Below are 13,367 nucleotides of genomic sequence, written 5' to 3'. Positions count from 1 at the left end.
GCTTTCACTTCAAACGCTTAGCGGTAGCTAAGCGTAATTAACTTGTTTCCTATCTATTTGTTTTGAGTTTTTTTTATTCATTCATAAGAAACTTCAATAAAACTTTTACCACCGTGTTCAAAGATAATGTAATCGATGCTTTTTCTTATAATCAATCAGTCACAATCTAAACAAAAAATTGACATTGTAAATGTCATCACAGTACATGCTTAGATAGATAGATAGATAATACATATAATTGCTTATTATAAATAGAAGAAAAATGAAGAGCATTAAAACTATAAAAGAATTTGAAGAAGAATTAAAACCGGATCCCGAATTACTTTTGTGGGAGAAATGGATACAGGTACGAAAAGAAGAAGCAATGAAAATATCCAAAAAAGTTAAAAGGCCACAAATAGATTTAACAATGAACTTAGTAGAAAAAGTTAGAGAGGAACGAGAGCGTAAAATAGCATTAGAACATGCACAGATAGATAAGAAGCCATCTTTGAGAGGAAGTCTTTGGGAGCAGCCACTAAGGTTACACCAGACATGTGAGTGTGGGCCCATTTATGAAGTCCAAAGAACTGCAGCAGAAGTTGGTCGTCCTCATATTGTAAAACACATTGGTGTACCGCGTCAAATACAAGAGGAGGAAAAAGGTTTAAAAGGGGTCTCGGAAAGAAATAAATGCAAGAAACTGGATGCAGATTACCAAAGATATAGAGAAAAAAAAGAATTCCTTTTAAAAGATAAATTAAAGAAAATAGATCCCTATAGGTACGGTTTACAGATTTTTATTCATTATTTATTTATTCCAGCTTTTCGAATTCGAGATCGCCTCACTAGTTTCGTGGTCAGTGATGCTATCTACATACTATGGGGTCCTGGCTCGATTTCCGGTTGGATTCACAATTTCATTGACAAAGATTAAGTACTCGAAGTACAGGCACAGGCAAGGTACAGGTTTCGTGTCAAACAAAATTTAAATTTCCAGTCTGGGGCTGTTGAATCTGGACCCTTTTATTAATCATAGGACCAGAATGAGAATAATATAGGTATCTGCGAGAGTCATGAATCCTGTGATTCGCTATTTTACGGTTAATAGCGACCTACAGCTACCACAAGCGACTGTTGTATTTTACCCATTGCCAATACCCAGCAGCCGTCAGTATAAAATTATTATTTTAACTACTTAAAACACTATATATTCTGACAGGTAATAAAATCAGTTAGGACTATGTGTTTTTGCCTTAGTTAACTGTCAACAAGCTCTATAATTTTTTCTTTCTCCATTTACTGTTTACAATCTATATCAATACAACAGCTTTAACACGTTCGCTGCATTACGAGATCTATCAGATCTCTTGCAGGACTTTTGTGTTGTGCGTTGAATATAATCGTGTTGTTTCAATCCTTGCGGGAGGATCTAACGTGTAAAGTTCTTTAAGTATGAGTACGACAAATATACATATTTGCTTCCTACTTAAAGCTGAATTCAAGGGCATTAAAAAAGAAATTAGAGATGGATTAGATCCCTAACGCACAGTACTGTAATTATATTCATTCCTTGCGTTAGGAGATATGTCGGTACTCGTGGAATCGTACGCCTCGTAGACGCAAGAGAGGGAGGGTGGGCGGCGCGGGCGCTGCGTGACTCGTTTTAGTGTTGTCCTAGCATCGACGTGGGAGCTTGCGCGTACGTTTTGGAAATAACACTCGCGTATATACCTACGTGTTGATTATTTTTGATAAACAATGAGTTCTTTTAAAAGAAAAAAGTGTAAAAAATTCTATTTATTCTGGTGAGATTTCTAACAAAAAATCAAAGCCGGATTATACTGCTGCATCGTCCAGTAAAATAAAAATTTTGGAAAATGTTCAAATTTACAGGATTCCCCGAAGGAAGATGTACTGATCATATTTTCCAACGTGGTGACAAAAAAAGACGTTGTGTGGGTTGTTACGAAAAATTACGATGCACATTAAACAGCACTGACGCTTCTAAAAAAAACTAAACGAATTCTTACCATATGCGCGCAATGCAAGCAATCAATGTGCTTACATGTTTTAATGAAAAACACTTTGCATAATTAATAAAACTATTTCAATCGACAACTGAGATATTATTTTATTCCCATCACTACTTACTACACATATTGAACTATCTTCGGTTGCGGTACGAGATACAATCGATATCAAATTTTTTTTTGGTATTTATAGATTATTCAAATGTCATAACTGCGTGCGAACCTAGCAAAATATAAATCAATAGGCTATCTTTCATCCACAAAAACTTCAAAGTATATGTCATTGTTTTTTTGGAAGATATAAATTATTTTCAAAACTGTATCTTTAGGAGACTGATTAGGTCTCAAACGCACCAAAGGGTGGGTAAGTTTCGAGTTCTTTTAGGTCTCCCAAGCACCAGCTGAAAGTTCTTTGATAATAATGTCGCAGTGAACGTGTTAAAAAAACTTTCATTTTTTAACTAACAATGTTGTACACTTGCTTCAGGTTAGCTATGAGGTTTTCATTTTCTTTCTTTTCCTCTCTTCCTGCCTTTCAATCGAGCTATCATAGAACAAAAGATATTTGGCGAATGTCGTTAACAGCACTTTTGAGATAAGTTTATGTTTATAAAAGTTTTGAACATTTTGACATTTGAACATTCGTACCATTGGTCTATCGACCAATTTCACCCAATCGGTGGAAGATTTTCCCTTCATAGTTACCTCTAAAAAATTATCAGCCCCGCCACTATTTAAGCTACTGCATATGTACCATTTGTGATACTTTAATATCGTAGTACTTACCTTTTCAAAATATAAGTGTAACTAAAACCCTTTCCAATATAGAAATGTAGCTAATGTCAATTCTCCGGAATTTTTTTCAGGCCAGAAATAGACGGTCTGTTAGTCATTGGTAAGAAACCTAAATCTCCTCCACCGAGAAAACCTAATATACCTTCCATAACAGTAACATCATCCGCTAGTCGCTCAGAAGACTTTTCAAACATCTACGCGGTTCGAATTAACAATACAATAATATACAAGGATCTTCCTGAACAATGCGTGGATCATTTCACAAAAATGCGGAGTGAGTGTTGGCACGAGGATCGAACCTCTTGGAGTTATTACTTTAATGCGCCAACCAAAATTGCCAGTAGAACTAGTTTGATGCTTGAGAACCTTGGGACAATCTCCTTGAGATATTGTTGGAAAAAAATAAAAAAGACAATACCATTTATACCCGAAGATTATTATGAACAAGTTTACTTCTTCAATAAAAACGAAAATGTTCTACATCCAGGGCAAAAAATAAACATTAATTTTACGTTTTTATCTAAAAAACCTGGAGTTTTTAGTGAATTTTGGGAACTCAACTTTTGTAATATATGTTTCTTTGATACACTAGCTCATAAATTTACCTTAAATTTGTACGCTGATGCTGTTGAAAATATCGAAGAAATACTGCAAAAGGCTGATTCCATAAAAAAATACATTACAGATCAAGTTTTAATTGATTATATTCGCAAGATATTACAAGAAATACTTATAAAATCTACGGAAGAACAATCATTGAAGTATCCTTATAAAGACAAGTTATTGGAGGCGGATTTGTTTGTGATGAAAAATCCGGTATGCTTCTATCATCAAACACAAGTGATGAGGATGAAGGAATTGTATTCAGAGATGTTACCAGACGCTCCATGGGACTTGTCCATAACCACTTGGAGGGCACTAATGATGTCTAAAGGCTTTGAAGAACGAATGACTTACTATGAGCATCTGAAAGAGTCTCATGCTGAGTTATTAAGGCCTTGGCATGAAGGCGAAGATTTAATGCAGCATAAGTATCGAATAACGAAACATATTTTAGGTCAATTGGCTGATAAGCTTGATGAGGAATATGATAGGTTGAGAAAGTTTTGGGTACACGACAGCAATATTTCCTTGAGCTCAAAAGTGCCAGTGACTGAAGGAACTTTAGCCGTCGTTGAGTCTGAGAAGTTGAGAAATATTTTCTATCTACACGTTTACGACCACGTCGCAATTACTGTCGAAGCTTTCTCCGGCATCCTCAGTAGCTTGGATTTGAATCGATGGATAGAATTTGATTTCTGTCGGACGTGAAGAAGCCTTAGTAATTAAAAGAATGTACAATATCTAAAACCATCTACACGATCTGTAGATAAATGAAAATAAATTTGTAAAAACAGACTTTCGTTCCTTAATTGTTCGACTATGTATCCCCATCTTCCTAATGAATAAAATAATTTTGTGAGAAGCAGCACCAATAATAAATTTAGGACTAGGAGCATGACAGTCGTTCGTAATCGAAAATGTAAATTTATGTTGAAATTACATTTTACTATCAAAAATATAGATAGACGACCCGCCCTGTTGTACTTTTGCTTGGCTACAGGAGCTCAGTAGCCGCGCGACGTGGACGTCGTCATTGCACTCTGAGACGTAATGTCCAGGTCTCACTTGCTTTAAAGATGACTATCACATCCTCAATAGGCAAGAGGAACGATTGCTTCGTGGCAGCACTGGTCAGGACGGGGTACCATGTATACGCATAGTCTTGATACAAATTTGGAAACTGTTGTGGTCTAAAGGACCGGTGCATTCGTATATTGTTACACATCGGTGTTCGAATCCCGCAGGAAGATACCAATTTTGCTAATGAAATACGTACTTAACAAATGCTCACGATTGACTTCCACGGTGAAGGAAAATAACGTCGTGTAATAAAAATCAAACCCGCAAAATTGCAATTTGCGTAATTATTAGTGGTGGTACGACGTTTTGTGAGTCCGCACGGGTAGGTACCACTACCCTGACTATTTCTGCAGTAATGCGTTTCGGTGTAAAGAGTAGCAGAGCCGTTTTACTGTAAAAATTGAGACCATAGAATTCATGTCTCAAGGTTTATGGCAGCATTTACGTTGTAGACACCTATAGGCTCCGTTACACCAGGTAGGCCGTGAGCTCGGCCACCCATATAAGCAATAAAAAATATGTTACAGCAATGAAATTATTAAGGTATAAAATTAAAACTTCTATTACGGTTTGACCACATGCTTAGTTTTAACCCACTGAATTGTTCATCGGATCTGAGTCGGCGATTCGGACCCAGTGGTAGATTCAGCGAAGCACTGCTCTTGCTAAGGCTAGTGCTAGAAATCAAGTTAGCCCCGTGAGCTGACATACTAGCTAGCACGTAAGTGGAGAAGCCCTATAAGCTATCATAAATTTGTTAGAAAAAAGGTTTAGTTTTCATGTTATTATTTTCCACGTTTTCATAGTAGTTTTCTGTAATTAAAATTATTAAGCAATGCCGTTCAGTGCACCTCATTTAACTCATACCAGTGGAGCTTTGTTAAATGTTCTGTTCGCTTTCGATGAACTCTTAAAGTCACGTAGAATACTCCTATACCTATGTATACAAGTGACATGCTTCATGCACAAGTAAATGTACATAGTTATCGTAATTAATATGTATAAACTACCTACCTATATATGATTTTAATAATTCGAACTTTCAAGTAGGTAGAGTCATTATAATAAAACACAGCAAAACGCAAAAATAGATAAATAGTATTTTATTAAACTTAAACGAAAACAATAATTTGATTAATCTATTAAATTTCGTAAGAGGTAGTGCGGGTTGCTATAACGAAAACGTTATAAACATTTCAATATTTAAACAAATTACAGTAAACTTAATAACGAACCGAGTTTTAATTGGTGTGAGTTTATTGTTAATACAAATCGCTCACACAAACAGAGTACCCTTACGACATCATTACACTGTTCTAGTTCTTGTTTCATTGATCGCAGAAAATTAGTTGTTTTCAGAGTTTTGACCTAACTTGCTTAACGTAAATAACGGAGTGGCCCGGCGGGTGTCTCTGGGTCGGACGAACGTTTCTCTCAATGGGTTGACTGTCCGGCCCCTCAAGTTGTCGAAGTAGACCCAGCTGGGAACAAAAACGCTCTCATAAAACAATGCATTAGGTCAAGTGTAAAAGGCATCATGAAGCAATAAAGCTAAGTAACGTTTTACCCTAATTATTTCTCAATTTTATTGGTGCCAGTACAGCATTCAATGTTGGCCTTCAACATTTTTTATAACCGCGAACAAGGCATATGCGGCCATACAGCCCCGAGCTAGGTTTTCCTGTACTATGGGACACGGAGACTGATATATGTAATTATGTACGTTTAAATAGATACATAATATATAGATATTGAACATTTAGATAAAGAGCAAACAAACTTGTAAATCACACGAATGCTTGCTCGATGTGGGAATCGAATCCACGACTGTCGGCAGGAGCACAAACTTCTGCCAACAACAACAAAGTCACCCAGTCAGTTGCACTTTAACTGATGAGATTGCGACTGACCACCAGCCTACGTAGTTTCATACAATACTTATTTAGTATTCCTATCCTCATCTATTTCTCATTTTAAATCCCCAGTATGTAGAGCCGTAGTTTTCAAGTACTGGCAATATGCCGATATTGAAAATTAGGATGGGTGGGTTCCATTATTAGCTAATTTTGCTGAATAGCCTCTTTGAGGGTATGTAGTGTAACTGATGCAACGAATAGCAATTTGAATATTCTCTCCCAAAGAGTGCAATGATAGTCGGGCAGTGCCGGTAGTCAGGTATAACAACCGGACAGATCTTTGGGTGCCAAGCTATTACTGAAGATTGTACAGATTGATACCACAGCATGACACCCATGTTGAGGTACTAGATCAATCTCTTCATTGCATTAGAATATTCTATAAAAATGAACATAATATTAATATACGAGTTGACAGTAAATGACTGTCTGCTTGTACAAGTTATACTCGTACAAAAAAACCGGTACTGCACTATAAAGTTGCTTGGTAACTTTATAGTGTAGTACTAGTAAAAATAAAAATGAAACTCATGTTTTTAAGAATGTAATCAAATCAAAATCTAATCTTTTTTTTTGTATAGTCAGACAAAATGTTTTGTACCAACAAGCTGTCAGTTCAAATACAATATTACGGATTACGTTCACGAAATTGTAGACTTTCTGTTAGTTTTCTAAGGAAAGTGAGTGATCCATTGACGAGCAGCGAACCGACGGCCTGCTTAGTTTTCTCCCATGTTCGTCGGTTTGTTTTGCTATTTATTAACAAACTAACTCAATGTGTGGCCAGCGCAATAAAATCAAATTACAAAGTACAACAGAAGCACGACTAGCCTATATGAACAGTTTGCAGCTCGCCTGATGTGGCGATCTGGGCTAGGAAGGTCAAATATCTGGAAGTCATCCTGCATTACTTAATGACCTTCCGTCCTCACATCAAGATAGTCCTCGATCACGCCAAAACGGAGTATGCTGTTCTTTCATTGTGAGGTAACGCTTTACAAAACATGCATCCAGCTCATCATGAAATAGGCAGAGTGGTGGTGTCTACTCGACCGAGCGCACAGGACAACCCTACCACCTGTACATAATTGGACAAATTTTAATTTTTCGGATTTTATTTTTATCCGTACACTTTGCAAGTCATTTGTCGATATTTAATTGGATAAATCCAATTACTTAATCTTTGTATAAAACACTTAATATATACTTAATCGACAAATGACTACTGAAATTTATTTCAGTAGATACCTAAATACTTAACCTCTTTTTTCCGGGCCGGGGGCCGAACCTCGCAGGAGGTTCCCGTGAGGCTCCCCCGCGCTAGATAATGTGAGAATGAGGGATTATTTTTTAAACTTTAACATGACGTTTCACCCTCATCAGGATTGCGAGTTGACTGACCTTAGATAGGCTTCTATTTAATTAGAAATAAGAATCTCCCAATAAATCTAGCTAACCATAACCGCGCGTGAGGGATGAGAATGAAGCTGGGGTGGTACTTTGTTGGGAGTTGTCATACGATATTACAATTAAAAATCAGCCGACACGAGAGAACACCGTCTGGCAGGCCTCGTGTATACTAAGGTTCATAAAAATATTAACTTGTTACGGCGATGAGTAATCTGTAGATGAACACTATTTTCAGTTCACATTAGGATAATCGTTTGACCGCAACGATTTCGCCTAACTTACTCTCCATTTAAGAATGAAAGTAGGGGTTATAGCTTTCTGATTTTTACAATACATCAACAAACAGTATATGAATATTTATGTTTTCGGGATGTAATTACCGCTGGCTCCCATCTTTTATCATTGCGTGTTTTAATATATACTTGATCACTTGGTCGGTAAATCGATGATGTGGTACGAATATTTTCTTTTAATTGTAAATACTGCATCAATCTTCCAGATTTCCGGACGTGTTTCTGTATGTAAACAAAAATTCCAATAACCGGCGAACGAGGTTTGTGTTGTCTGCCGATGCCATTCTAGTTTTGAATGTTCTGACTAAGCGTTCTGCCAGCCCATTTGTTCGAGGATAATATGGAGATGATGTGACATGTAAAATACACTGTTTTGTGCAATATTCTTTAAATTCATGAGTTGTAAATTAAGGTCCATTATCGGATATAATAATTTTTGGTGAACCAAATGTACAAAATATGTTATCTAATGTAAGACAAAGCGTTTTTATTTATTTATTTTCCTTTTTGGCTGCTTTATTTGCTTAGATTGTGTGATCTAGTGTTGACGTGTTTCATAGGTCGTATTTTCACCCATTTGGAGAGAGCGTCGCACAGTACCAACCAATACCATCTTTCGAACGGTCCAGCAAAGTCGATATGGATTCTCTTCCATACTTCTTCTGGTATGAACCAGGAAAATACAGGAAATTCAGGGTTACAAGGACGGATCTGTTGGTATCTGGTACATTTCTTGACAAATAATTCTGTCTTCGTCAAGGTTAGGCTACCAGATATAGTAACGTGAAAGTGCTTTCATAGCAGAAATGCTAGAATGTTTTCGATGAAGGTATGTAAGAATGGCTTTTCGGAGTGCTGTAGGTGTAACGATGCGTCCTTGTTTCATGAGTATCTTATTCTCAACATATAATTCAGTCACGTTTCTGTAGAATGTTTTATTTCTGGATTGTATCCTGATTCTCTCCAGCCGGTTTTTAAATTTTGACAAAGTTTTGTAAGTATGATCTTATGAAGCTGTTTTCATAAGTAACTGTTCTGATTGGTTAAGGTCAGTCATCCGAGTGCTCAAAATACTAGTTCTATTTTATGTACGAGCCCTTCTATCTCAGAGGGTTCCGTTTCAGGGTTTGGTAATTTAGAAAGGCAATCAGATAACGTGTAAAATTTTTTACCTTTCTTATAGTAAATGTCATATTGATAACTTCCCACTACTAGGGCCTTACCGCTCTTACCAATCTGTTATTGGCTAGTTTAGGAAGGTTGCGGCGTGCTCTCATAATATGTTTATGAGGCTGGCTTATGGTCCGTAACTAGATTAATTAAAGATAACGGCCGTCTGGTGTAGTGGTAAGTGACATGGTCACTATACAAGGGGGTCGCGGGTTCGAATCCCGCCAAGGGAAGGTATTTGTATGATAAATATAAATGTCTTTTCCAGGGTTATGGATGTATCTTAAATATAATATGTATGTGTATAATAAAAATCTTACATTTATTTCCGTTATCTGGTACCTGTAACACAAGTTCTTTACGAACTTATCACGGGACCAGTTAACGTGGTGTGAGTGTTAGTAAATATTTATATTATTTATTTATATTATTTATTTATATTATTTATTTATTTATTAAATTTCGTTCCTCTCAAGGACTGATCAATTTTTTTTATATCAAATACTATTGCTAAAGCCTCATGATCAATAACAAAATATTTGATTTGCGCTGGTCGGAAGCAAAATCAATTGATTGTTCTATGTTCGAGTCCTTATACTGCACCTAATCTCTGTCCTTTTCGAAAGCATCATATGCTAAATAAAGGGGACGTTTCTCTTCAAATGCAATCAATGGTTGTGAAGAAGTTATGCATTTCTTTGTATCTTCAATAATCTGTTTTCATGATCAGTCCAGCGCCATCTATTTTTTTCCATTACTTATATCGTGAAGATCCAAAGAAATTCCTTGAAGATGTGGTACAAACCGATCGTAGAAGTTATTCCTAAAAATGATCGTAGTTCTTTTGCATTACACGGTGCTGGGGCCTTGGCTATGGCGTTAATTTTGGATTTGGTTGGATGGATGCCATGTTCATATATTACATGACCTAGGTCTGATTCTGTAAGAAATTACATTTCTTTAAGTTAAATTTCAGGCCAGCGTTTTGTAAGTGATTGAATACAATAGGTAAAGTTTGTAAATGTTCTGAAAGATCTTTCCCTGATATAGCTATGTCGTCAAAATATACAACTACATTGGTGCTATCGTCTAGCAGTTTATCCAGAAAATATTGGAAAATGGAAGGAGCAGTCAATACTCCCAAAAGCTATTGTATTGGAAACATCCTTTATGTGTTGACAGCGTCAAGTACTTTTTCAAATCCGGTGCTATTTCAAATTGTAAGTATTACATGCGTTTTTAAGGTCTATTTTTGAAAATAATTTATCGTTTGCGAGATTTTGGCGTAGTTGATCGAAAATTGGAACTGGGTGTAAATGTTTGATAAGTACTAGATTAAGTGTAGCTCTGTAGTCTCCACATATTCTAACTTCTCTTGTAGATTTCAGAATGCTAACTGTGGGTGTAGCCCACTCAATAGGTGTAATATTAGGATCTACTTTTTCTACTATACCCTCTGAGATCAGACTATCTAACTCCCTTTCAATATTTTTTCATACTGAATTTTATAGGCCTTGCAGGAAGGTGGATCAGTTCAGCTTCTGGTTTTACATGTATCTTTACGTAATAATTGCTAACTTTTTTAAAGAGTTGTACATGTTTATTCAGTATTTGTCTAAGAGTCCTCGCTGTTGATGTTTTGATGGAGTATACTGGTTTTGGGAACTCCATTGCAAAATCTTCGCTCCAATCTAAGCCAAATAACATTGATTTGGCTTTTTTCATTACGGCAACAAGTAGGAGTTTTTGCAGTCCGTCGACTTCGACTGTCACTTTTGTAATTCCCTTTGTTTTATGTTTGTGTTGCCGTATGCTTTAAGTTTCGGAGCGGTTTGTAAAGATGTTGATCCTAATTTTTCCCATAATTTTGTGGTTATTATTGGATACGCAGAGCTGGGGTCCCAATGCATAGTGCAATGTATGTCATTGATCCGTACATCGATTTGTTTGCATTCTCTCTTACGTTTACCCAAGACGCTGCAGATAACATCATCATCGCTTTTTTCCTCGTTATTACTGGTAGATGACGATGATGATATTGAGGACCTATGAGGTCTTGTTATTTTTTAACTGATTTACGGCTCCCTTTAGTGTAGGTGATGTATGCCCAGCACAGCGTAAACAATGCATTGGATTTAATTTTCGTGGTATATTTTGATGTAATGGTACGTTTTTGTTTTGCTCCTATTTATTCTTTTAATACTTGTTTGTGGTGTGATTTATTATACCTGTTCTGTGGATTGAGCGATTGAAAAAATTGTTGGAAGGTTACTTCTCTTGATATTCCATCTACCATTTGAATTAAATCGGGCCATCTTTGTTTCGAGTCGGGTTCTAAATATTGATGATTCAATCCAGTGGCAAAGCGGTTACGTAAATTTCGTTCCAGGAAGTCATTAGTGTTGTCCAAATCCCGATTAAGACTTTATAATATGTTTACATAGTGTCCCATCGTTTCATTTTGTTCTCTAGTGCAATTCCAAAATTCTGTTAGGGCTCGATACCTCGTCTTTTTTATGCCATAGAAGTCTGATACTTGTTACAAATTTCGCTGTATGTGGCTATATCGTAATCAGGAGTTAAAGCTACTTTTAATTCTTGGAATATCTCTGGTGTTAGTAAATTCAGAAGCAAATCTTTCTGTTCGCTGTTATCGATATCAAGAATTTTGCATTTGTTTTCCAAAAAATCAATGTAATCGTCAATTCTGAATGTATCTGGGTTGTATTTACCCATGTTGAAATTTTTGATTATACTTATCTTGTTATCCGTACCATGTTTTGTGATAAAGTCGTTCGTCACGATCTTGGCTGTTGTATTACAAACTGCTGGTACCAACAATTTCAAGATTTGTAAAATTTGCTTTTGCTGATTTTGTTGTGCATGTACAAATGATGCGAACTGTTCATCAATCATCTTAATTTAATTTAACTCAATATAATATAACAAGGTTTTTAAGACATAAAGTAAGGTATAATAATAATAATAATAATAGATGGTAAACTGATAATATGTTAGAACTATAATTTAAAAGATAGAATATGGAAAAGAAGGATACAACATAAACCCATTACAAATCAGTAAGATTTCAAGGTTAGTAAAGTATCAACTTGTTGTAATACGTCGAGTAGGTACTACTCTGTAGAATGCTACAGCTTGTACTACTCGTACTAGTAGTTTTTAGAAACATAAAACATTTTTAGGCATCCTTTTAACATTGCAACTGACGTGATTTTGCGACACTTCTTATTGTGCCGATTTATATATAAAATTACACCACGAATAATCGTTAGACTACGAGTATAAAACAATAGAGGTAAATTAATCAATTGGCCTGGAGCCGAGAAGCGCCTTATTATTATTAATTATGTGATCATAAGCGACATTAAGGAAACTAAGATTCTTAATTAATGATCCTTATTCAACGTTGCGAGATGTCCAATTTCCTGTCAATTATGTCTGGGTCAAAGTTAAAGATCTTTAAATATTCGGTCCTTCTCGAACAAAACTATTTGACGACAAGAGAGAGCAGGACAATATTATAGACTTGGGATTTTTGGAATTATTAATGTTGAGATAAATTAGGCTGTCCATCTACAAAAAGTCATTAGCGAGTGAGTATTTTTTATATTTTAGAAAAATATGTATTTCCGTAGAAAAATCAGATGCGACAGTTATCCGTGTTCTTTGAAGTATCCATCATAAAATTTAAGCGCTCATCACGTTACGTCATCATCACGCACAGAATACAATATACTATTATAATATGCGATTTTGAATTTGTGAGCTCCGAGACATGAGGCACTTACGCGTGACACCACTACAACAAAACACTTAGAGAGTCTAATGCGGTTAGTGATGACAATTAATATTACTGCTATTCATACAAATATATCCTCATAAACGGCGAATATAGCATAGTAAATTTACTTTTATAAATATTACATTATGTGTGTTGCTCCTAGACCCTACTTCGAACTATACTCGTATGTCCCATGTCCATTTATATATATGTCGGAGACGGTCATTCGTTTGGTAATAAAAAGAAGCGCAGCACGATTTCCGAGAGGTGACAACATCATCATCAT

The 13,367-nt window shown here is 35.9% G+C and overlaps 2 protein-coding genes across 2 annotated transcripts in view; one reads left to right on the top strand and one right to left on the bottom strand.

The window, feature by feature from the left end:
• Positions 1 to 201: 201 nt before the first annotated feature.
• On the top strand, positions 202 to 4,205 carry LOC110386859 (uncharacterized). Its single transcript, XM_021353259.3, has 2 exons — positions 202 to 762; positions 2,879 to 4,205. The coding sequence occupies exons 1-2, from the start codon at positions 263 to 265 to the stop codon at positions 4,116 to 4,118; spliced, it is 1,740 nt and encodes a 579-aa protein (XP_021208934.1). The 5' UTR covers positions 202 to 262; the 3' UTR covers positions 4,119 to 4,205.
• A 1,373-nt stretch (positions 4,206 to 5,578) lies between these two features.
• Positions 5,579 to 13,367, bottom strand: part of LOC101745801 (carbonic anhydrase 2) — a 32,708-nt gene continuing 24,919 nt past the window's right edge. Inside the window, exon 6 of the mRNA XM_004922825.4 lies at positions 5,579 to 5,971. Within this exon, the coding sequence (XP_004922882.1) occupies positions 5,846 to 5,971 (126 nt within the window). The 3' untranslated portion in view covers positions 5,579 to 5,845. The remainder of the gene's footprint in view (positions 5,972 to 13,367) is intronic.

This window comes from Bombyx mori, chromosome 9, assembly GCF_030269925.1.
Source record: "Bombyx mori chromosome 9, ASM3026992v2".
Classification (NCBI taxonomy): domain Eukaryota; kingdom Metazoa; phylum Arthropoda; class Insecta; order Lepidoptera; family Bombycidae; genus Bombyx; species Bombyx mori.
The sequence above is the reverse complement of the archived record's forward strand: the minus strand, read 5'-3'. Positions and strand labels throughout refer to the sequence as shown.

Bases quoted from the DNA above. Each gene is read 5' to 3' on its own strand.
- LOC110386859 (XM_021353259.3), top strand. From the start codon at position 263: ATGAAGAGCATTAAAACTATAAAAGAATTTGAAGAAGAATTAAAACCG. The intron at 763-2,878 runs GTACGGTTTACA...AATTTTTTTCAG, and splicing joins AAGAAAATAGATCCCTATAG to GCCAGAAATAGACGGTCTGT.